This window comes from Sander vitreus, chromosome 16 (assembly GCF_031162955.1).
Source record: "Sander vitreus isolate 19-12246 chromosome 16, sanVit1, whole genome shotgun sequence".
NCBI classification, from domain to species: domain Eukaryota; kingdom Metazoa; phylum Chordata; class Actinopteri; order Perciformes; family Percidae; genus Sander; species Sander vitreus.
The window spans coordinates 7,324,281-7,348,138 of NC_135870.1; the positions used below are offsets into that span (position 1 = coordinate 7,324,281).

General features: G+C 39.6%; 3 protein-coding genes across 7 annotated transcripts in view; 2 read left to right on the plus strand and 1 right to left on the minus strand.

Moving 5' to 3' along the window:
- Positions 1-658: 658 nt before the first annotated feature.
- Positions 659-8,566, plus strand: btf3 (basic transcription factor 3). 2 transcript variants are annotated; one of them, XM_078270960.1, is made up of 6 exons: positions 659-719; positions 3,671-3,739; positions 4,340-4,453; positions 4,565-4,766; positions 6,306-6,368; positions 8,048-8,566. In XM_078270960.1, the coding sequence occupies exons 2-6, from the start codon at positions 3,671-3,673 to the stop codon at positions 8,092-8,094; spliced, it is 495 nt and encodes a 164-aa protein (XP_078127086.1). In that variant the 5' UTR covers positions 659-719; the 3' UTR covers positions 8,095-8,566. The 2 variants fall into 2 exon arrangements, with proteins under 2 accessions (XP_078127086.1, XP_078127085.1); XM_078270959.1 differs by having other exon boundaries at positions 668-782.
- ankra2 (ankyrin repeat, family A (RFXANK-like), 2) lies at positions 8,074-15,876 on the minus strand. Its single transcript, XM_078270958.1, is given in 10 exon segments — positions 8,074-10,881; positions 12,272-12,352; positions 12,518-12,584; positions 13,247-13,372; positions 13,502-13,599; positions 14,257-14,322; positions 14,419-14,577; positions 15,180-15,300; positions 15,302-15,519; positions 15,771-15,876. Coding segments are annotated over 9 exon segments (936 nt in total). The 5' UTR covers positions 15,464-15,519; positions 15,771-15,876; the 3' UTR covers positions 8,074-10,825.
- A 6,585-nt stretch (positions 15,877-22,461) lies between these two features.
- arhgef28a (Rho guanine nucleotide exchange factor (GEF) 28a) overlaps positions 22,462-23,858 on the plus strand; it is a 53,773-nt gene continuing 52,376 nt past the window's right edge. For 3 of the 4 annotated variants that reach the window (XM_078270932.1, XM_078270934.1, XM_078270933.1), the window contains exon 1: positions 22,462-22,677. The gene's annotated coding sequence lies outside the window, so the exon portion shown is untranslated. The remainder of the gene's footprint in view (positions 22,678-23,858) is intronic. The other variant, XM_078270935.1, reaches the window with a different exon arrangement.

Sequence of the window (23,858 nt, forward strand, 5' to 3'; positions counted from 1 at the left end):
ACTGGTTTATAAATAATAATAATGTATTACTTTATTAATCCTGCAAGGGAAATTGCAATGTTAATATGGCACATAATATCAATGCATTCAGGTGTACATTACTTTAATGTTGCGGCTGATAAAGGTGGAGCTCATTTTAAATGCTTTATATACTGCTGGTAGCTTGCCTTTATTAATATATCATCATTTATTAGTTGATTTAAATTTGTAATCTAAATTTGCAAAGTAACTAAAGGCTATCGAATGAATGTAGTGAAGTACAAATTACAATATTTGCCTCCAAAATGTAGTGCAGCAGAAGTATAAAGTAAGTGGAAATACTCAAGTAAAGTACATGTACCCTACAATTGTAATTGTACAGTACTACAGTAGATGTAGCGTACTTTGTTAAAATCCACCACTTACGTAATGCATTTCACAGGTCAGTACACCCAGTGAAGTTGTAGCCTATGAGCTTTATATTATTATATATATTTTCTTAAACATGCATTCAAATTTCAAATAGTACAAATAGTCTTCTCAATCTGAAGCAGATGCAGCCCAAAACCCAATGTAAATGTCCATCCTATATTTTATGTGGTGAAAGTGTCGCCTGCAAAGCTAAACACAGGGCACAAAAACCAACCCTCTGCAAGATAGAGCTTTTTGCCGTACGTCACTTCCTCCCTCCTCTCTCGCTTCCATCTTGCTCCCCGCATGTGTCTGCTGTTAGTTTACAGGTCAGTGAGGAGCTTTAAATACCTTCTTCCCTGCACTGTTTCTCCCCGATCCGACGGCAAGAGGTAAACGAAAGTCTTTTCTGACTAGATCGCTGAAATCTGCCGGTGTTTGGGTCTAACATTACTGACGCAGTGTGTGATAGGCCGCCCACTCCACAAGCTCCCAGTTAGCTAAGCAGCTAGCTAAAGTTAGCTTACAAGTTCTTTCACAAAAGCTAAACCACACCTTGTTTCGGTGCAATGGTTGGCTGAATTAGTCCGCAGGCGTTATCTTAAAACTGCCTGCCGTTACCCACGGTGCTTCTGGCTTATTTTGTTTGGCCCACCTCAGCCTTTTATGTGTCTGTCCTCGCTTGTTGTGCACAATACAGACAACCAAGAAGGGGAACTGTTAGCTTTCGGTAGCTAACGTTAATTAATCAAACTTAGCGCACTAAGACTGTGACACTGACAGCTCCTCACTTGGTTTTTAAAGTCTAACTTACTTTCCGCTTTGAATACGGTCTAACCGCCGACTAACGTTACCACACCCACGCTAAAGCCTCTCCTCCCTGCTTGTGTGTGTTTACATGCGTGTGTCGTTGAAGCTGGTTTTCCAATCATTATCATTAGGGTGCGAGGTAACTTATTAGCTAAGTTGACAATGTACATTGATAATAAGATAGATACAAAAACAATACAGTTGTAATGTTTAGCACAACGACATTTGGTTTGGCAGCACTCCACTAAGCAGTAAAGTTACACATCAATAAATATATAAACAAATATAGTCATATACTGTATACATAGAAATTACACTAAGTATATTTAAATCAGAGTGGCGATTCAGCGTTTACAGAATATGGTTATATTGTTACAAGGTAATATGGCAGACAGACGCCCCATTTATATCAATGAGGGTAGATAAAATATTAGAAACACCCCTCAGTATTAAAGAATACAGCTCAACATCACCACTTGAACCTCCCAAAATTATAAAAATTGACACGTCTATGGTAAAGTAGTATTTTTACATGAACTGTAGCAATATAATACCCTATATGGCTAGAGTTATAAGATAGACTTTATTGATCCCACACTGTGGAAATTCCCTTATGTTGGTAAAACATGAATACATGGATGGTTGTGTATTCTACTTTACTTAAAGGCTTTTTGGTGTGCACACCTGCATGGGGAACACATCTTTCCAATAGGGAAAGTAACATTTCTTTGTAGTTAAGTTGACGTTATGCCATCTCCTTTTGGCAATTACTTATTGCAACAACTGAGGTGTCTGCTAAGGTTGTGAATTGCCAGAGGGGTAGCTCAATGAAGAATAGAAACAATCTTCTTTGTTTAGAATAACTCAATTGTCAGCATGTCACATTTCAGCTACGCCTGGTGTGTTCCCAAAATTCATGTTGTCAGTATAGGATTAAATACACAGCCGTGTACAGTAGTTATGATAAAGCCCCCAAGAACAATACCATAAATAATCATTTACCTAATGTCTATCACCATGCCACCATCCATGTTCTCATTTAATTATTCTTTACTCCACAGGTGTCAAACTTGAGGCCTGCAGCCCCTCGCAAACTTTGATCCGGCCCGCATATTAATTTAGGTTCACAATACATTTTGGCCGCCTAGTTGTGCACCAAACCAAAAACTGAACTGTCCGAGAGTTTGCATATGGGCAGCGTCAGGCTGTGAAACGGGCTGTTGTGTGTCGACTCTTTTAATAATGTAATCACTGTTTTTAATGACTTGCTAAATTCTATGATGGCTGAGGAATGTTTTTGTTGTTGTTTTTGTTCTTGCCTCCCTTCCACGCGAGGAAATCACGGAAGGAGAGAGGCAATGAGCAGATGGTGTTTGTAGAGGGATGAGACGTCCTGTCATCTGAAGCATCGCATGAATTTGTCAGCTGTTCAGGCAGCGTTAGCAACTCCTTCAGCTGCGCGGCTTCCGGGAAGGCTGCTCTCGTGTATCCTCGGCTACAGCTCCTCGGCGATCCCTTCTCGATGCTCGCTCCTCGGCCCTTGGGGCAGAGCTTTGAGACGGCCTTCGCTGAGCTATCAAATAAGGGCCACGTAATGCAGCCATTGATTGTGTCTGCTAGGGCTGGTTATCGAATTCAATACTTTTTAGGCACCGACCGAATTGCCTCTGAAGTATCGAAAAATGCCTCGTCATTCAACACCCAAGGAGTAAATCTCATCAGCGTCAGAGAGCCAATCAGCACGCAGCATGCGTCTACAAAGATCTAGTAATGTTTGTGATTGGCTGTCTAACGTTACACGTCGTAGAGACACGCAGGAAAAACTCTACGTTACACAGACGGGGCTCACTTAGTAGGAGCTGAAACGTAAAGGATTTGTGCCGTAATTTCTGTGTGTTAAAACATATTTTATAAAAATTGGTATCGAAAGAAAGTATCGTTCAGGAACCGGTATCAAAGTCACGGTATTTGTATCGGTACTGTTACCGGTATAAAATATTCTTTAACGATACTCAGCCCTAATGTCTGCAGAGTCCTCAGTCAGCACACAAACGAACCAGATCACACCAACTACTCGTCACTAAATGCACTCGCCTCACTTTATTTGATGTCGGACATCTAAGATTTCCAGTTTTCTTTTGCTACAGATGTCTCATTTTCGTGGCGTTGCAGTCTGAAAATGTCCTTACTTGCATGCTGTGCTCTGTCTTGTTGGCCTGCTTTGCGCTCTATTTGCGGCAACCACGTGAAGTATTGTGAATTACGTTTTTCTGTCTGGACTGTGTCATTTTTAGCAGTTTCATGTTATCATGCACTTTGTAATGTTTGCAAGATATACAATATTACATGAGTTAATTGCTAAATATCCTAAATGTGTTCACAAAGTTTGTTCAGCCCGGAGGCTGTCGGTATAACAGATCAGCGGTGCTGGCGACACTCGCATAATCTTAATGTATCTTTTCTTTTTCAGATGAAAGAATCAATTATGAATCAAGAAAAACTTGCTAAACTACAGGCACAAGTCCGCATCGGCGGAAAAGTAAGTAACATAATGAACGCATAATCACAGGTTCCTTGAAATGCTTGTTTTTCTGCAAAGCACTCTGCCTTCTCTGCTGTTTCTTAATGCTTTAAGACATGCTAAGTAAGGGTTTGGCACCGTGTTGTCAAAACTATTACAAATGGGGTCCAATCAACTACTCTGGCAAAGGAAGTGAAACGAGTTACTTACACACATACTTGTACTAAAACAATAAAACATGGATTAAAGAAATTCTCCAATTGAAGAGATGACCTGTGTGTGTGTGTGTGTGTGTGTGTGTGTGTGTGTGTGTGTGTGTGAGAGAATTTAAATGCTAGATCATCTGGTGTCAGGCAGTGCAGCCGTTTACATCTTAAGCTCTGAGCAAGTTTAAAAAAAAAAGAAATGTAGTTTTAATAAGAAAAGATAATCTTATCTGTCGTTTGCTTTCCATAGCAGCAGTATTTTGTTTTTTATAAAGTGTACTATGGGCCAGAGAATTACTCCGCTTTGCAAAGAGAGTCCCATATCCAGCCTACAAGTTATGGATACAGAAGATGGTGCATTAATAGAGCATTAAGAACTAACAGAAATATGTTTGTATGAATGTCTCCATAGGGGAGTGCTCGCAGAAAGAAGAAGGTTGTACACAGAACAGCAACCGCAGATGACAAGAAGCTCCAGTTCTCCTTGAAGAAACTCGGCGTCAACAATATCTCTGGTATTGAGGAGGTAGGCGGAACCTTTCGTCCCCGGCTTTGTCCCACTGTGATTTCAGGTGAATCTGTTTCAGCACTGCCTGTCGTTTTGTCGTTAACCGTATAAAACGTCGGCCTGTTGCAGGTTAACATGTTTACGAATCAAGGGACAGTCATCCACTTCAACAATCCCAAAGTGCAGGCGTCCCTCGCAGCCAACACCTTCACCATCACTGGCCACGCTGAGACCAAGCAGCTGACCGAGATGCTGCCGGGGATCCTGAACCAGCTGGGAGCCGATAGCCTGACCAGCCTCAGGAGACTTGCGGAGGCCCTGCCCAAACAGGGTCAGTAACCTCATAATCCTGCTGAAGTAGAGGTGTGACGAGATATCGTCCCACGAGATCTCGAGAGATTAAAACGTGACGAGGTTTCTCGTTGAGGTAAAAAGTGTCCTGCGATATCGGTACACAAGTGCAGAGCAGCAGCCAGCATGACGGATGAGTTTGACTTTGACCTCGAAATTAGCATAGAAGTTCACTGAAAACGTGTTTCTGAAAACATTTTAAGAGAGAAATAGGCCATACAGCTGCTGAATCTGTCTTCATTTCAGATCGACAAAGGTCAGTTTAAAAGATTTTCGTCAGATTTTGAGAGGCGTTCGTCACTCGTCCCGCTCGTTATTTCCGGGTTAGCACTTCACCAATCGAATTGGTGGAGAGAGTCCGACTGCCCGCTGTCCGACCCAGAAAGTCAGGTCGGTCAAAATGAAGGCCAATGGCTCCTCCCGACGGACGACGGCATAGAACACACCGAACAGACTCGAGTCACTGACCTCGCCAGTGTCGTAATGGTGTAACTGTTAGTTATACAGTTATACACATTTGAGTTTCTGGCAAAACCTTTCAGTGCTCGTTTTTCATTTTAGGGGCTTTCCGACCGGAGGGATTTTTGCAGTTCTTAGAACTAAACGTTCCTAGAACACTTTTTTCGTCGTGTTCCGACAGGAAAAATGTGGGGATTTTTAAGTTCCTCTGGCCGCAGTAGCGTACTTTTTTAGCTCCTACTTCAGAGCAGGGTTTTAGCTCCTACTTCAGAGCAGGGTCTTTTCCCTTTTCCTAGGTGTACTTGTTTGGTCTAACTTATAAGTCACGCCCACTGCCAACTCGGAACTTGCAGACAACAACCGGCTCGCCGGCCGACGCACGCACGCACTAGTGGCGATGCTATAAAGACCGTTGCCGTGCTTACGTCACTCCCTTACCCCTCCTACCAGTCCCTATGGCCACTTGGTCAGTGGGAATGTAAACGGAAAAAAAGACTTTGGGGGAGAGTAGTTCTTAGAACTGCTTAGAAGTGTACTTTTCCTTGTACTTACAAGTACTATCCGGTCGGAAAGCACCTTTGTGACTTTCGATTGAATACAGGACTCTGTTTAGTCAAACTCGTTTAAAGAGAAGAGCCTTGCCCTCAGGATTTAACCTCCATTGATTCTGATCATTTAAACTGCTCTTCATGCTTCTTACTAGGGCTGCGCAATATATTGTTTTTTTATCGTCGTGGCAATATTAACTGATGCAATAAACTCATTGCGAAAGGCCGCAACATATCGCACTAGACACTCATTTTTCGTGTTAGTTGACAGAAATGTCAGTAGAAAACTGCACATTAAAATGTAACTCATTCTTTTTTTTTAGTGGCGCCTTTTCTATCCGTGTTCAATAAAAGAGCGTTAAATAATTTCCTTTTATTTGTCGTGTTCTAGCAGAATGACTGCAGCAAAACCGAGGACACTTTAATATTGATTTATTTCAAGTAATATCGTTATCGCGCTATTAAAAAACGTTGTTTTCCCTACTTCTTACCACTGTTTTCTGTTCTTGCAGCTGCAGATGGAAAGGCGCCGATTGCAACAGTAGAAGAAGAAGATGAAGATGATGACGTTCCAGGTGAGTGCTTAAATGGCGGGTCCTTTTATTTTTATTATTCTGTTGCTTCCCAGCAGACAAACATACCAGCCAGGAAGCTAAGCAATGTACTGCTGTGGACGCCATCTTAGGTTGGTTTTAGATGGGGGGTTTTTTTTGGTTCACAAAAGTCCCAACAGATGGAGGCAGCGGTAGCAACTCCTGTGTTCTCTAAGGTAAAATGACCATTTCTGTCAAAGGAGTCTGGCGGCTTTGAACAGAGCGAAATGTACTGCTGTGGACGGGGGGTAGCGGCAAAATGAGTTTTAGCCACCTAAAAAAAGGACCCCCTTCAAAAAAACCAATATCCGTTTTAAGTTTACGCTATATTTGCAGTATTTTCACCGCTTTACCTTGCCATTGTCAACCATTTACGACGGGAACTAAAGCCGTTATATCGCTCTCTTCAAAGCCGCCAGACTCCATTGACAAAACCAGAAGTTTGACCTCGCAGAACACGGGAGCTAGCTGTGTCACGTCCACAGCAGTAACGTTCCATTGCTTAGCTCCCGTGGCGTCATGTTCGCACAGCTAACACTGACTCAGCTAGTTCACATTATCCATCATTGATGAGCTCGCTGTGGTAACCCACGTTGGGCATCGTTTGGATTTTAACAATTCTGATTCCGATTCTTCCTTTCGATTCCGGTTCTTATTGATTCTGGTTCTTTGAGGGGTGGAGTTGAAACGGGTCACAAGCTTATTTCACAAATAAGAGGAAAGTTTTATTTTGATTCATTGGTGGTTTACAGTTTAACAGGGCTTTTTCAACGTAAAATAAAGCCACACTAGAGCGCTGCTCACTGCGCTCCAAGGCTGCAACACAACAAGTGCCTGGCCGCTTCAGAAACCAAAACTTGCGCATGAAACCGAATCCTCCCAAACAATTCCAATGAGGCAAGGTCTTTTTCTCCTCTCTGTCAGTTAAATAACCATGGCGGGTTTGTTTTCTTTTGGCTTGTGAAAGGGGTCATTTAAAGGGGATTCATCAATGACTTTAAAATGACGGTGCCACGCAGGGTTTTTTGTTTGAATCTCATGTCCGTTGTTTATAAGATCTCAAGATCGAGTTTGGATCACACACATGAGGTTGCCATTACAATAATCTCAGCTTTTCGCAGGACATCTCTCCCCCGTAGCCCCAGCTCTCACTAACGTAACAAACGATTTCACATGTATTCAGCAATTGGAGCAGCTGAAGCCTGATGGTACAGGGGTCAACAGCCATCGCCATCATGTTGTTACTGGAGTTAAGTTTCCTTTTTGTTCTCCCACTGAAGGAACATGTTTACTCAGACCTTTTGAGTCGTTCCATTTAACCCTCGACCCTTTGAGCCAAAACTTTTGAAAGGCCTATTTCTCACATTTCATGGAGTAATTGAAGCCAACTTTTTTTTTTTTTTTTCGATGCTTCACGCCATCATTTTTACAGCTGCTGTCAGGAGTTGGGAGGGCCTCATCTGCCGAGCACATTGTAGTCTTATGCAGGAGCAGGGGAAAGATGAGCAAATCATCTGGATTGCATTCCACCTAGTATCACGTTTCAGATAAACACGCTTTCCCTGAATTGTGCTCTGGCACCTCACCGTCATTTGTGTGGATTGACGTGTCTTTTCTCCACGACTCGAATCAATTTACCACTGAATCTTTTGTTGTTTCAGACCTGGTGGAGAATTTTGATGAAGCATCTAAGGATGAGGCTAACTAGAGGAAATGGGACTCCCTCAAGTGTCAAAACCTGACAGGACCATGTGAGGCACAAGATGTTGTTCTGTCTATTTCGAGAGGTGGGAAGTTGATAGTTAAAATACCAGAGAGAGAGAGAAGATGGATAATCTGTCAATTTTTGGCTGTGAGCATTCTGTAAAATGTGCAACACCTGGGAAAAGAAGTACTTGCCTACTCTTAAGTGAATTATTTTTGAGTACATTTTCTAGAATAGTACTCTTAATTATTAAAAACCAGGGGTAGCAGTATTTAAGCCAAATGTATTTTAGTACTCATTCCACTTCTTTTCCACCAGACTCTACAAATGATTGTTGTGCTCTGTATGTCCAGTAAGAGTGAAAGATTGTGTGTAAAACTGTGCGTCTTTTTCCTCCATGTTACTGAACCTTAATTCTTCGTGGCCTCACTCAAACCACCATATCTGGAATAAAATAAGCCTTTGCTACTGTCAATTAATGGCACACATTTCTGTTTGTTTTTTTCACTTCAAGTATGATTTCCAGAGCTGAAATACTGTAGTTGTCCTTCTGTAAATTGGTCAGCATCATTAAGTGTGCAGGTTGATCTTTGGCCAGACGGTTTACATTTATACAACTCGGTTAAATACGGTGGCCGACAGGGGCAAACACACTGCAACTTAATGAAACACAGAGCATATTAAGAAAACCTCTTCAGTAATCTGACAACACTTGCGCAGCATTTAGCAAACGCGCTGCAAATACACACAACCAATTACACAAACGTGCTGCAAATACAGAAACGGCAAAAAGAAAAGCACAGCATCCAGATTACACAACGGAAGTTCTCCAGGCCTCCAGGGGGAGCGCTAAGTGGAACAGCTTGATTTTCGACCCCATGGGGAGAGGGCGCTCTGCCTTTTTATTACGAGTTCAATCTCAGAACGTTGTGCACTGCTTGGAGATCATAGACTGTAAATATCAAGTCTGTTTGAGAGATGTTTTCTCTCGTTTGGTGGGTCTGTCTCTAGTTTATTGGCTCAGGTCACAGGCACTACCCAATCAGCAGAGACGTGTCTGTAAACTCGTAATAAAAAGGCAGAGGGCTCTCTCCCCGTGGGATCGAACATCAAGCTGTATTTTTTTTCAGGGGTTGTGCTTTTCTTTTTGCATCGTTTCTGTATTTGCAGCGCATTTGTGTTTGGTTGTGTGTTTGGTTGTTGTGTGTGTATATGCAGCGCGTTTGCTAAATGCTGCGCATGTATTGTCAAAAAAAATGAATGAAGATGTTTTCTTAATTTGCATGCGTTTCATAAAGTTGCAGTTTGTTTGCCCCGTCGGCCACCGTAGTTAAAGGAGCACTTCACTGAAATACCTCAAGTAGATTTAAAATAAGGAAAGCAATTCTGTTCTTCCCACTGCTTGAATCCCGACTCCATCAAGAGGTAAAGGATGTCCCTTAATGTACAGATGTTACCTATAAGATGCAAGTATTTTCTCTAACACTGTAATGGTGTAGATGCAAATGAATAAGACATGACAAGAAACAGACAAAATATATAACCACAAAATTGTAAAAAAAAATATTAGATTCTTGGCTCATAACTATAATGCTGTAGCTTTACATTCTGTGATAGACTTCTCCCCTGCTTCTATATGAACCCACTCAACAGCTACTAAACACGTATATAGTCTCCCCATGACTGTGACTCTGTTGAATGCAGTTTAAAAAGATCTTTTAATTAAATAACCGCTTTATATCAGTGACTACAAAACAGTGGTTTGACCTTTTCAACTTGCTATCAGTTAAATATCTGTACAGAAGGATGGGCGATACTGAGGTCAGTACAAGTTATTTGTTGATACACCACCTTTGACTGGTGTAAAACACGAGCACCATCATACAGTGGCAAACAGCACCACAATAACCTCGTGGGACATTTCAAATGAGGTCTTTTAAAATTCACTACACATCAGTGGACATTGGTATCACAATACACATACATCAATATGAGAATTCTATCGCATTCCAACGCAAAAAATAAATAAACTCGGTATAACCAACACAAAGATCTTCAGGATCAGCGAACAGCCGGTACCTTGTGCATTCCAGTCTGTAAGAACGTATTTCCAATCCACCCACTGCAGTCTTCAGAAGTGAATGAGCCAGACATGCTTGGGCTCACCGTGACGGTATGAACGTGAGGCAATTCAACAGATTACATTAATATTCTTTTACTCTTAAAAACGGTTTCTTATAACGGTTAATACGTTTAAAAAACACTTGCCACTACGGGAATAGGTTGGAACAGCCAACGATTGCATGTCATGTAATATACGATAAGGAAAGATTCCAAACAAAACCTACATGTTTTAGGTAAAGTGCTCTCCACATTTGGCAGCATACTACAGGTGGAGTGCAGTGCATGCTGGGTTGAAGTGAGAAACTCAACTTTGTTTTATGTTGTTAGAGAAAAATCTGCCATTGTGTCCAGATCAGATATGCTACTGCCGCATTCAACGTGAAAAGTGTAAAGAGTAAGACAGTCTGAAAGAGTTACAATTGAAAATTCACACAGTGCAAAGCTTCATGTGCATTATGGCAACTAAATAATGTTATGTTGTCAACGCTGTTAAAATATCACTTAATGGAAGAAAATATTCCTGTTGGCCGACAGCGTGGGCGTGCTACATGATTGTCCAGAGCCGAGCGTCGCCCCTTCAGGATTTTTGTTTTCCTCAAGTGTCACAAGTTCATTCTCTGATTCCCATCAGTAACTTCAGTAAGTGCGCCTCCATCACCTGTTGAACTGAACAGAGAAGCATACAGTATGGAATTGAACAGAACAGGGCTGCAACTAATGATTATTGTCGTTATCGATAAACCTGTTGATTATTTTCTAGATGAATCGTCCGGTCTATAAAATGTCAGAAAATAGTTTGAAATGTCCATCCCATTTTCTCAAAGTCCAAGGTGAGGTCTTTAAATGTATTTTTGTCGGTCCAAAACCTAAAGAGTTTAATATGATATAAAACGGATAAAAGCAAGAAATCTTCACATGTGAGAGGCCAAAAACGGCTTTTTCTAACCTTTTTTTTTTTTTTGCATGAAAAATCACTTTAACGATCAATCGCTTATCAAAATAGTTCCCGGTTATTTTTCCGTCGATCGATTAGTCGACTAATTGTTGCAGCTCTAGAACAGAACTGTGTCATTTCAAAGTGAATACTTATGAAACCTTCACTCTCAGAAGGGAGACAAAATGGGATTTTGGCAGGAAAAGTGACTGTTTTTCTGAGAAGCAGCAGCGTTGTCAACTAATTTCCTACTTGGATCAAAGTACGGTATGACATGCATTTAGAAGAAGTCCAATCTGTCTCTTTCCCACTTTTGGGTTCATCAGGAGGATGAAAGGTCATTTTTTGGCAGAATTGTGAGATTATTTATGGAGTAGTAAATAAGTAAAATATTTTTAGTGAGCCTTTATTAGAAAAAAAGTTCAATTTATTTGAATAATGTCTAAGATTATATTATATACTCTGACATGATTCACCACTGCCTGTGGTGGGAGGTTATGAGTAGACATGGCTTTGTTTCAAGGGACGATGACAGTTTCATAACTCAGTTTGAATAGCGGAGAAAGTACTCTTGTCCACATAAGACAAACATTTAGGCTCAGACTATGGTTGCGTCCGAAATCACATACTCTGCACTACATGCTCACTTTGTATACTATCGTTCAACATACTTTTGTGTAAATAAACAGTAGTGTGTATCTTTTCGGACGCACTAAGCTGTAATTTCCATCATCGCTTCCTGAGAGCCTCGTTGCTGTTGCAGACACGTAACCATGGTAACCCCTGCCAACCTCCGCTCTAGCGGAATTGCTAGATAATGCCCAAATTACTGAAAGAGGTGAATAACTAGACCAACAGTCGTTTATGTAGAAATGTAAATTAGAGCGTTATTGACGTTACTGAGCTCCTTGGTTTCTGTCTGTTACGAACATTGATGTTACTACCGCATTGCATTGTGGGATATTTATGCCGGCGTAGTGTCCAGTATTGCATACTGTAATATTTTACCGGAAATAGTATGCAATTTGCGTACTATTGGTTTCATACTAAGGACATACTAGTACTAAATAGCATGTTAGTATGGAATTTCGGACGCAGCCTAGGTGTTTAATTTACACATACCATTCCGGTGGCCCATAGCCACAGCCATGTCCATTGCATTGAATCCAGAATCTGACTCAATGGTAGGATCAGCACCACTCTCTGGAAGTAACATACCAAAACTGTATTATTGTACATGTTAGACACGCCACAGAACATTTCCTAAACAAAAATAATTGCTATGTTTATCCCCTGTAAGAAATAGTAACACAGCTGGATAATTCTGGCAATAGGTGTTACTTTGAGTCAAAAACGTGTCCTCCTCACCTAACAAGATTTCAACACAGCGCACATGGTTCCCATGGACAGCGTACAGTAAAGGGGCTCCTCCGTTCTGAAACCCACAGAAGAACATTACAACAGGCCACATAGATGGATGATCACAGGGCTTCATTTCAGTGCTACCACACTGCACGTAGCTGTACATACTGTACATGTCTGTCTATATAGTTCATACTGAATATCCATATTTATTCTGTTTCTCATATTCTGTTAATACACTGCATATATCTATATTATTCTTACTATAATGTTACTGCTACTACATTGCACATACTGTATCTGTACATGTTGTTCATACATTGTTCTTATTACATAGCCATAATTATTCTGCTCTTATAAGGTAACTGCTAATACACTGCACATATTTATATTTAATTTATATTACTCTAAACCACCATCTGTAAACCAACTGTATACTACTGTCTACACTGCACTATAGTTCTTGTCCTGTCTATGCACCATCTGTCTATACTGTGTATCGCATTGCACTGTTCTGCTCTTTTTGCACTTCTGGTTGGACACAAACTGCATTTCGTTGTCTTTGTACTGTCTTGCACAATGACAAAGTTGAATCTAATCTAATCATCAACATTAAAACTCTAGCACAAAGTGAGTGAAGGATCTACATTATACATTTTTTTTGTATAATATTATTTTTTGTAATATTCTACTTAAGCAGATCCAGTAAACGTGATAAAAGCTTTGTATTCTTACCCAGTCATATTCATTGACATCAACACCACAGTCAATGAGCATCTTCACAATATCAGTGTATCCCTTACTGCAGGCCAAGGACAGAGCACTCTCCCTCCCTTTGGCCAGGAGGTTGGGGTCGGCACCCTGCAGCCAAGAATGATACATACCAGTAAATAAATAAATAAATAAATAAATAAATAAATAAATAAAGGGAGCATGCTCCGATATATAAACAAAGCATGAGATATGAATAATGCATAAAGTTTTCCACACATTTTGGAGCAGAAACTCGACCACAGCGATTTGTCCATGTGCAGCTGCCCACATCAGGGGGGTAAAGCCTTCTTCATCTTGGAGGTTGATGACAGTCTCTGTTAAAATGATACATAAAAAGATCAAACAAACAACATGATCACAACATGCATTTTCATCACCGTACCCACGTATCCTGTGCAGGAGTGCAGCAGGGCGAGACTAACATCTGTAATATTTCAAATGCAATGAAGATATCACTTTTCTTAATGTTTACTCTGTCTGCAAAATATTTGATGTAGGTGTTAGGAAACATTATTAGACAATGTGTCAGTGTTTCTACTATGTAATTACATGATATTACTTGCATTTTATATCAAATAATAAAATAACCATTTCTTGTTTAGCATGTGATTTATGTGAAATAAACATCAGAAAGTCGATTGTTGGAGGTTTTTTCATTTTTTTTTTTTTCAAACCATTTCATAAATAATCATTTGTCCTTCTTTCAAACAAAAATGCCAAACATTTGTCGCTTCTTAAATTTGAGTATTGCTTTTTTTTAAAGTCTTATATGACAGTAAACTCTACATCTGTTGTTTTTTTTGGATTATTAGGCCAACAAAAGAAGACATTTAAAGACATCACCTTGGGCTTTGGGAAATTGTAGTGACCATTTTTCACATTTTCACTGGTTATGAGTGTTGTTTTAGATAACATCATCACTGCATGACTGAGATAGTCTACCCATTTGACGACCCAAATGGGCTGATTACCTTGTTCAATCCTGCTGGCCAGAAACACCATTTCACCCTGGGCTGCAAGCTGATGAATGGACAGAGCTGAGGAAAAAAAAACATGCACGTATGGATTCACATTTTGACTCGATTCATGTTAGAGACATCCTGTCAAATAAAGTAAAGTACTGTGGTACTTACAATGCACCAAAAGAGGTGTGGAAGAAACCTCATTGCCACGGTGTTTATTGGTGAGTGTGGTGGACTGTTTGATGGGGGAGAAGTGTTTGGTGGTGGATGGCGTATAAACGTGGCGTACTTGTATCCCCGGGGAAGGTGAGGTCTGGATGTTGCACTCAGCTGAAAGAGAAGAATTTAGTGTCGCGTAAGCTCACATAAGTTCCAGCTTCGTACATCAGACATTATCACAAGATAACCAAACTTGCACTATATTTATATTTAAATCTTAAATCTCAGACTATACTGATATTGCACTATTCCTTCACTCTCTTCAATTGTTATTGTATATTTCTTGTAAATTCTATTGTATTGTATTGTTATACTGTATACTTAACCGTATTTTTGTTTTATATTTCTTACTGTCCTTTCTGTTTTTATTCTTTATATGTTAAGTGAGTGTTGTACTTTGAGAGCAATGATTAATCAGGGGTCAACTTCCTTGATTGTTTGTTTACGCAAACCTGGCCAATGGACCTTTTTCACAGCAGACATTTTGACTTGTCATAGTAGGAAAAGCACAGCTGAAATTGATAACCTGGACGATGGCTCAATTCCATCAAGTGTCCCAGTAAGCTATTTCAGTGAGTCAGCATGCACAACACCAGGGCCTCTCCTAAGTGGAATGCAGCCATCATTAATGGTTTTGAATATACCTGTGCTTTTCCTACTATGACATGTTAACATGTCTGCCGTGAAAAAGGTCTATAAGGCTGAATTCTTACCTTTGAATAAAACAGAAGCCACCTCCAGATCAGAGTTGACTTGGTCCTGGATGTTCTTGCTGTCCTCCTCGTTGAGCGACTTGACAAATCTTGAGCAAACATTCATGTCAAAGCGGTTTGGGCAGGATGAACTTGATGCCCATGGCCACATTTTGGGCTCCCGTGTCATCTGGGCTCGCTCCCACCGACTGCTCAGTCTTGATGGCACTCAAGTCCGGCATTACACAGATCCCCTCCATGTCCTCTGCTGACCCACCGGAGGCTGACATGGTAACGTTGTCCATCCTCTGATTTACTCACCGAGCTGTCACACCGAGATTAAACTGAAGCCAGCGCACACCTGAAAAAACAAACAAATCGGTCGTTTGTCTCATTTCACATTACCCATAGCGTTGACGTTACCTAACTTTGGCTGACAATGCTAATCTATATACAGCAGGTCGTAATATTAGCTATCAGCTAGCTAGCTAGCTAGCTGTTATTGTTGTAACCTTCCCGTTAGTCACGTAAACGGACCGTGCTAAACCCATTTGAACATGGCAACACATTTAAAAAAGGCTATTACTAATGATGAATTAAGAAATGTCTTACTCGATAAGGCATTGTTTTATTTAAATATCCTCATGCAGTCACCCCTCTTTATTCCTTTATTCGGTGTTTTGATATATTTACGCATGCGCAATTGGTTGCGTCCAGAACGGGGTGCACCCACTATTTATCGCCCCCTTTTTAGTTCCGTTGTCGTGCTTAAAGTTGCCCTATGATAGGAAGTGTTCTTTTGCTGGGAAAGAAGAAACGTCTCCATATTCAACATGGTTAGCATGATCTGCAGTATTGTTTAATTGTATGAACCTATTGTTAAGTTTGTGTGACTCTGTACTGTCTGTGTATGTGTGGAGTTTTATGTAGCCAAATTTAAAGGCCCATCTAGGGACAGGCATTGCAAATCAGTAGGCTAAAAATGCTTTGGGGTGTGGTATTGGTTTAACGTACTTTTCCCTATACAAATAAACATAAAATAAAATATATACAAAATAAAATACTCCATGGTAGGGCAAATAGAAAGAGGATACGTTTTCTGCCAGGTTGACAATTGCAGTCTGACATGATGTTTGTCCCCCTATATTTTTCGCTGGGAAAAATAAAACATTTCCATAGTCACCAAGGTTAGCATGATCTGAAGTATTCATAAAACAAAATACTTGATAGTAGGGCATATGTCATAAAAGAAAGTGCAGAAAAGCTGAATGTAATGGGATAGACAACAAAAAGCTTTTGTAATATTATGCATGACATGTTCTGGTGTCTAAATGCAGTCAAGGATATGAGAATTGCTTATTAATTCAAGGGTACTTTGTGAGGTTACGCCTGTGTAAAACCTCACCGTGCACCCACCCGTGCCGTAATACATTATAGATGCTTGTCTTGGGTTTTTGTCATTCTTTGTACATTCCTCTCTGTCTTTAAACATCCAGAAGTGTAAATCCTCTTGTGCATCATTGTTAGTTTGACATGTGACACAGTTACACTTTTAATTTCCCTCTCCCAGTCTGTTCTCTAGTAACTTACTATCATTGTCTACTATATAGACCAGTCATCAGTTATCATGGCGTTCCTGAATTGTTCACTCCCTTGTTTCTCAATTAACTAATCAATAACTAATCATTAGCTACTCTATTGCAATTTGATTAGGAGTTCCTCATTAACTAATGGTTTACTTATGGTAGTTACCTAATCATTCCTAATTTTTTCTTTGGTAACTTCTCAAATTCTGTGGCCCTTTTTGTAAAGTGTTACCAATGCTGTAGCTTTATATTCAGTAATAAACATAATTAAATGCAATTTCTGTACTCAAATTGTCTTTTAGGATTTAAGGAATATTAATAATGACATTTGAAGAAAGCTCCAGGACTGATACAAAAACGAAAACATGAGGCATAAAAGCACATAACATTGCAGGTACAGATAGTGATACAGAACAAAAGCAGTTGTTTATGTGCAATTTTCCCTGTATTTTTCTCATACAAAGAAAATGTCCATATCCTTTCATTTACAGGCCATTAATTACATAATACTAAGAAATAACGAAGGAGCCTTTTACCTAATAAAAGAGTACATTTTAATCTGAAATGATTTTCAAGTATTTACCGGATAAAACGGATCCAAATTGAATAATCACGTCTTCATAGTTAATTCATGCAGTCACTAGCTAACATGAACCATTAAATGATTCAGGTTTTGTGTTAAGATTGTGAGGATAAAGTTACCCATAGCCAACATGAATGTTGAATGTGGAATGGCAGGTATTGCTTCAAGATGACAAAGCTTAAACAGACACACATGAAAAGGAACAGCTCTATTAACAAAATAACATTTCAATCATTAATAATCTTGAATATTACAATTGCATAAAGTCATCTAATCATCATTAACTGACTTCATTACAGGCTCTGGTGTATTTATGAGTCTTATTTGGCAGACCGACTCTGTTATATGATTACTGATCTTGTGGCCTGAGATCACTGATGGCCAGATGTTACAAATAATAATCAAATAATGGCACCTTATCTTCGAGAAAGGGCTTACTGTACATGAGAACAGTTCAACAAAGCAGAAAGATTTGGAGCACGTTCAATACTTGTTTAGATCAGTTTACCACAGTAAATCACACAATTCCTTTTTTACAAATTCATTCCAGCAGTGGTTATTATCTTTGGTCAAACTTCCAAAATGTTAATTGGATTTAGAGGTTACAGCTAATATTTCCTCGGAATCTGTCAAATCCCTCCATCGAAAGGTATAAACATGGCATTAGTCTTCTTTTTTTAAGGTTGTGAAGTCAGAGATGAGGAGGTAAGGGTTTCACCATGCTTCACTGGCTGTATGTACTGCATATAGTTCATGTACTTTTCACTTAACAATATATTCTGTCTGTCTTGCTCTCTAGCTATCTATCTAAATTATCTTTTGTTTTACTGTGTCAGGTATCGTGGCTTTGTTTGTTTTGATGTGACTGTCTCGGCCCTGAAAAGCTGTAAAGTAGTGATTAGGCTTTGCAGGATAAACAGTGTTCAACCCCCTGAAGTATTTATCCCAGTCCTTAATTCAGTAATTCCACAGTATGTTGATTGCTGATGTTGTTTAACCTCTTTCTTTATCAGTGTTATGAGGTGTATACAGTGGTGCTCATAAGTTTATGAACCCATGCTAAAGTTGACTAAATAAAGGAATACAAAAAATCATCTTTTGGAAATTGATCTTAATGCCTTAATTTAAAAAAAATTAGGAAAAATCCAACCTTTAAGGACACCAATTTTCTTTGTGTGAATGAATAATGTATCGTAAATAAATAAATGTTCCTTAAAATACAGGGGGCATAAGTAAGTACACCCCTATGTTAAATTCCCATAGAGGCAGGCAGGTTTTTATTTTTAAAGGCCAGTTATTTCATGGATCCAGGATACTATGCATCCTGATAATGTGGAATTAAAATAGCCCCACATCATCACATGCCCTTCACCATACCTAGAGATTGGCATGGTTTTATTTCAGTTATCCTAATAGCTGGTTTGATTTGCATTGATAGATGATTTTATGGAAAGTACCCCATGCCAATCTCTAGGTATGGTGAAGGGGATGTGATGATGTGGGGCTATTTTAATTCCAAAGGCCAAGGGAACTTAAAGGTTGGATTTTTCCTAATTCTTTTTTTAATTAATTAATTAATTTCCAAAAGATGATTTTTTTTTTTATTCCTCTTTTTAGTCAAATTAAGCATGGGTTCATAAACTTACGAGCACCGCTGTGTATCTAGTGATCTTTAGACTCGCTGTATTTCACTATGCAAGGTTAAACTTAGAAAGTCACTTTTCTGATTGGGCATTTTGTGAGAAATAAAACCTGCCTTTAATAAAGAACAAAGAAAACAGTTTAAAACATTGTTTCAACTGAGGGGTGTGTGTTGCAAAATTCAAAGCCCTCACTCAATTTAAGGACCGGTTTCTTATGATTATTGTGTTTGAGAGGTCAAGAGGAGCTTTGGAGGCTCAGTTTGTTCAAGTAAATATGACCACAAAGCGCTTCATAAGCTGTTATTCTTGGACTGAGTATGGAATGTCTTTTCAGAGAGCTGATTGAAACAGTCGGATGACCAGTTGTGCTGACATCACATCACCAGGCAGTGCAAAAAGTGATAAATGTGTTTGTCCTGTGGTCTCTTTGTGCAGCAGTTGTTTTTGCTGTTTACTTGTTTGTTTTTTGAGTCTCTAATGAGGAGGGTCAAGGAGGGTCGTGGTCAGTACATGCTGCCGTGATGACACTAGAGGGGGAATAAATAGCTTCAGTTGCATTGAGGAAGTTGCCTCTTTCTGTCGAGACTCAACATCACATGTAGCCTAGCGCTTATCTCAGCTGCTTTCTTTTGACAGCATGTGATGAATTCCACAGTATGCTGCTCCCGCCATCTACAGGACAGCTGGATCACATGCACTAAACAACAATATAAGCAGAAAATAAACCAGATTATACTTTGTGATGCATTTAGCAATTTATTTAGAACTAGTGACCATGCGATGGGACCACACCAGCCAATCAGACCAGGGGCGTAAAGTTAGGGGGGGGGCCCCATTTACCTTCCTTACTTTTTACCCCCCTACTTCCGGCGCCCTTGGTTGGACCAAACCCATCTTCGAACTCGACCTCCATTTTGATCCATTTTGATCCATTTTGATCATTTTGATCATTTTGAAGTGTCGTGACTGCATCTTACACGGTTGTGATTGTATAGTGTTGACAAAATATAAACACTCCAAACCACTTCTCTGTGGTAGTTCCTGCTACAGTAGATGTCTCCAGGGCACACGTACACACACACACACACACACACACACACACACTAAAAACAATAGCAAGTGTGGGGAAAGATGATGCATGTTACCTGGAAGAAATCCACATGATGGCAGTATTGTAACTTCATTCACTTTTTATTTTTATTTATATACTTTTGCCAACAGATGGCAACCCTGTCTCACTTGCAGTGCTACAAGTATGATGGGCTTTGTTGCTTTCCCTAATGGCCTATAATCCTCATCTCCCCAATTAAGCAAGACAACACTGTTGGGGGGGGGGGGCTGTAAAATTAACTCATACAGACTTAAAAGTAAGACAGTATTGTTGTAGACCGTCAGCTGTGACCTCATTTAACACATTTAATCTGTTGCTCATTATCAGTTAGTAAGATAAGACTGGGAGCAGGAAGGGTGGGAAAGTCTTCCTCTCGCTTCCTGTTACGGCCGTACGCCTGTGTGTGTGATTATGGTTCCAATCCAACTGAGACCTGGGAGGTTTCTGTCCCAACAGAAGAACATTAGGAAGTATTACATGCAAATTGAACACTGATATGACACAGTGCTGTCTTTTTCCCCTCAATGCACAAGTCATTTATACTTTACTGGATTACAACTTTCAGTTATAACAAATGTCTGTAGTAGTAAAATAAACTAGATATATTATAAACGCCTCAGATTAACTGATGCAGTGGTATAGCATGAGTTACTATAAGGTCCTTTAACTATTGACAGCTGCTGAAGGTCCCTTTTTAGTACCACACTCACATTCATCTACAATCAATAAACGTTAAATAGTTGTACAGTTAAAGTGTGAGCCTCTGGGATAATGGGAAATGCTAAAACAGTGAGCATATCTATAAAGCTAACTGATCATTCCAGACCAAGTAAACCTGTAGCAGCAAAACCTTGGAATGTACTGAATTCATCAAGGGAGCGTTTCTTTCTAATGAATTTAACTTCTCATTTGTAAGGAGGAAGAATGTGTTATTTCTTCATTCAAAAGTTATAGCCTTGCTTTAAAACATTGTGGGGTATTTTGTGTTTCTTTTTTCTTTTTTTTTTTACACTTTTTAGTACAACAAGTCAGAAGAAAAGCTCATTATTATACAGTCACATGTGTTTTCTCAATATGCATTTTGTGGAATCAATATTTTTTGGTATGAAAATTGGGCAATATAACTGTATACACTTGGGTGTTCCTTTGGTGTTGGGTCATTAATTGCTATCCCCAAACCTTAAAGGATCACTCAATTTTACACATGAAGGTCAGTTAATTAGTCCCGAGAAGTGTTTTCTGGATTTTGGTCTTCAGGGTTAGGCTCTTTTGGCTTCAGAATTGAACAGAAAGCCTGTGTTACAAACCAGAGGTGTGGGTCTTTAAAGAAGTGGATATTTAGACAACACATTCTTAAAAGACAGTAGGTCAAATAAAAGACATTTGTGTGTTGCATTATGGGAAATGTAGGATCAAACGTTTTTGGAGCTTGACCCATTCTTTAGACTAAAAGTTAGGCTCATGGCCTCTGCTGCTCCGATTGTGACCATTTCAAAACAATCTCTTAAATCTCTAAAATAAATGTAGTGAAGAATAATATCTACCACTAAAATGTAGTATTAAGTAGTATAAAATGGAAATATTCAAGGACAAAAAAAAGTACCTCAAATATGTAGGCTTCTTACGAGTTAGGTGTTAACTAACATGTACTTAGTTAGTTAACACCACTGCAAAAATGTGAATGTTGCTTCTTTTGTGTTCAAGCAGAGCCAACATTACAATACATGATACCCTCAACTCAGCATAGGTGATAGTGACGTCACTCCAGCTTGTCTCTGATTGGAGGAAATTTAAATTACAAACGACTGTGTACGCCATAAGATGCAGGTTATACAGTAACTATACCCCATGGTGTGGCTGGGTTGGTTCAGTGGGTAGAGCAGGCGCACAATAAACATAAACATAGAGGTTTATACCTCAACGCAGATGTCCAGGGTTCGAATCCGACCTGTGGCGGTTTCTTGCATGTCTCCCCCCCTCTCTCTCACCTAGCTGTCCTATCCATTAAAGGCGGAAAAGCCCCAAAAAATATGTATATATATATTTTTTAAGATTATTATTATTTTTTTTAAGATTATATATATATATATATATATATATATATATATATATATATATATATATATATATAGCCCATGGAAATACCATATAAAGCATTCAATCTCGCTATAAACTCACTATAGTCAGGGGAATTCAACTTCGAGGGTTAATATACCTGTTTAAACAGATTCATGGGAATGTTTCTGTGCTGTCCTGACTGCTTTATCCTGCAGCGTGTGTGTGTGTGTGTGTGTGTGTGTGTGTGTGCGTGTGTGCGTGTGTGCGCGCGCGCGCGCGTGCGTGCGAGAGAGAGGGGGCTGGACCAAAGCTGCAGAGAGGAGACACAACTCTGGCGACACCTGCAAACAAACTCACTAACCAACCGACTCTCACGCGGAGCGAAGATACACGAACATTGATGCGGAATAAGGGTGTGAAAAGTGTTTATTAAGCGGAGAAGCAAGCAACGGAGAAACTTTGTTGAAAGGTAACAACAAGTCGTGCGAATTGAGTTTACGGCAGACAGGACCGAGAGCTGAGAGAGAGACGGCAACAGGTAATGGCAAGCTGATTCTTTCTTCCTCAGTTGGAAAACGTCTCCTTTAAATAGCTTTTGATGAAACAAAAAAAACCAAACAGTGCAGTGAGATTACTGGGATGATTGTACTTTTTGGGCATTTTTCGTTTTATTGACGATCCAAAGCTGGTGCGTTAACGGGTCAAACGTAAAAACAAAGCCTGGCGACTTCAACGCATGCACTCACAATGTTACTGCTTCTCTCATACTTCGTGTGGTCTTGCAGTCATATCTGTTTTTTTTTCTCTCTTGCTCTAATGGGTTAACTGGCTGCATTTGATTGCAGGAGTTTTCTCTTCCCGCTGAAAGCAGCACACATCATTTATTGTACCTGAAGGATTTTCGACCTGTCAGTGGCTTAGCATTGAGGCTATTTTCCATTATTACTTAAAGGGCTACAGAAAAGGTGGCTATTGTTCATTGTTTACTCTCTGATTTGTGGCTGGTTAATATATCTATATTATATCGATAAAAGAGGCTAGATATCGTCTTAAATTTTGGATATTGTAATATCGTAATATGACAAGTGTTGTCGTTACCTGTTTTTAAAGGCTGCATTACAGTAAAGTGGTGTAATCTTCTCGAACTAACCAGACTGTTCCAGCTGTTCTATTATTTGCCTTTATTCATTAGCCTATATCCACATTACTGATGATTATTTATCAAAAATCTCATTGTGTAAATATTTTGTCCAAGCACCTACAATATCGCCGCAGTATCGATGTATTTGGTCATAAATATTGTGATACTTGATTTTCTCCATATCGGCCAGCCCTGCTCCGATTACAGACAAACCTTATTTCCCAGGTAGTTTCATATTTGAGCGTTCAGATTTGTGGTCTGAAAGAAAGTTTTCACACCTTTTTTATGTGTGACTGTGACACTGAGCGTGAGTATGATGCTTATTGTGGCATCTATGTATGTTTCATCATTGCAACGAGCATCATCTTCTCGAACACGAAGCACATTCAAGTGAAGAAGGGCTGAAAGCAGTAAAGCGCACCTTTTCGTACAGCCTATAACTGATTGCAGCTTGTCATGTGAGAGGAATTAGATTATTCAATCATGCATCACCTGAAAAAAATGTTAAGGACAACAGGATCAACTTGCTCGCTTCTGAAAATCAGATATTCACATATAAAGATGTCGAAATGAGTTTC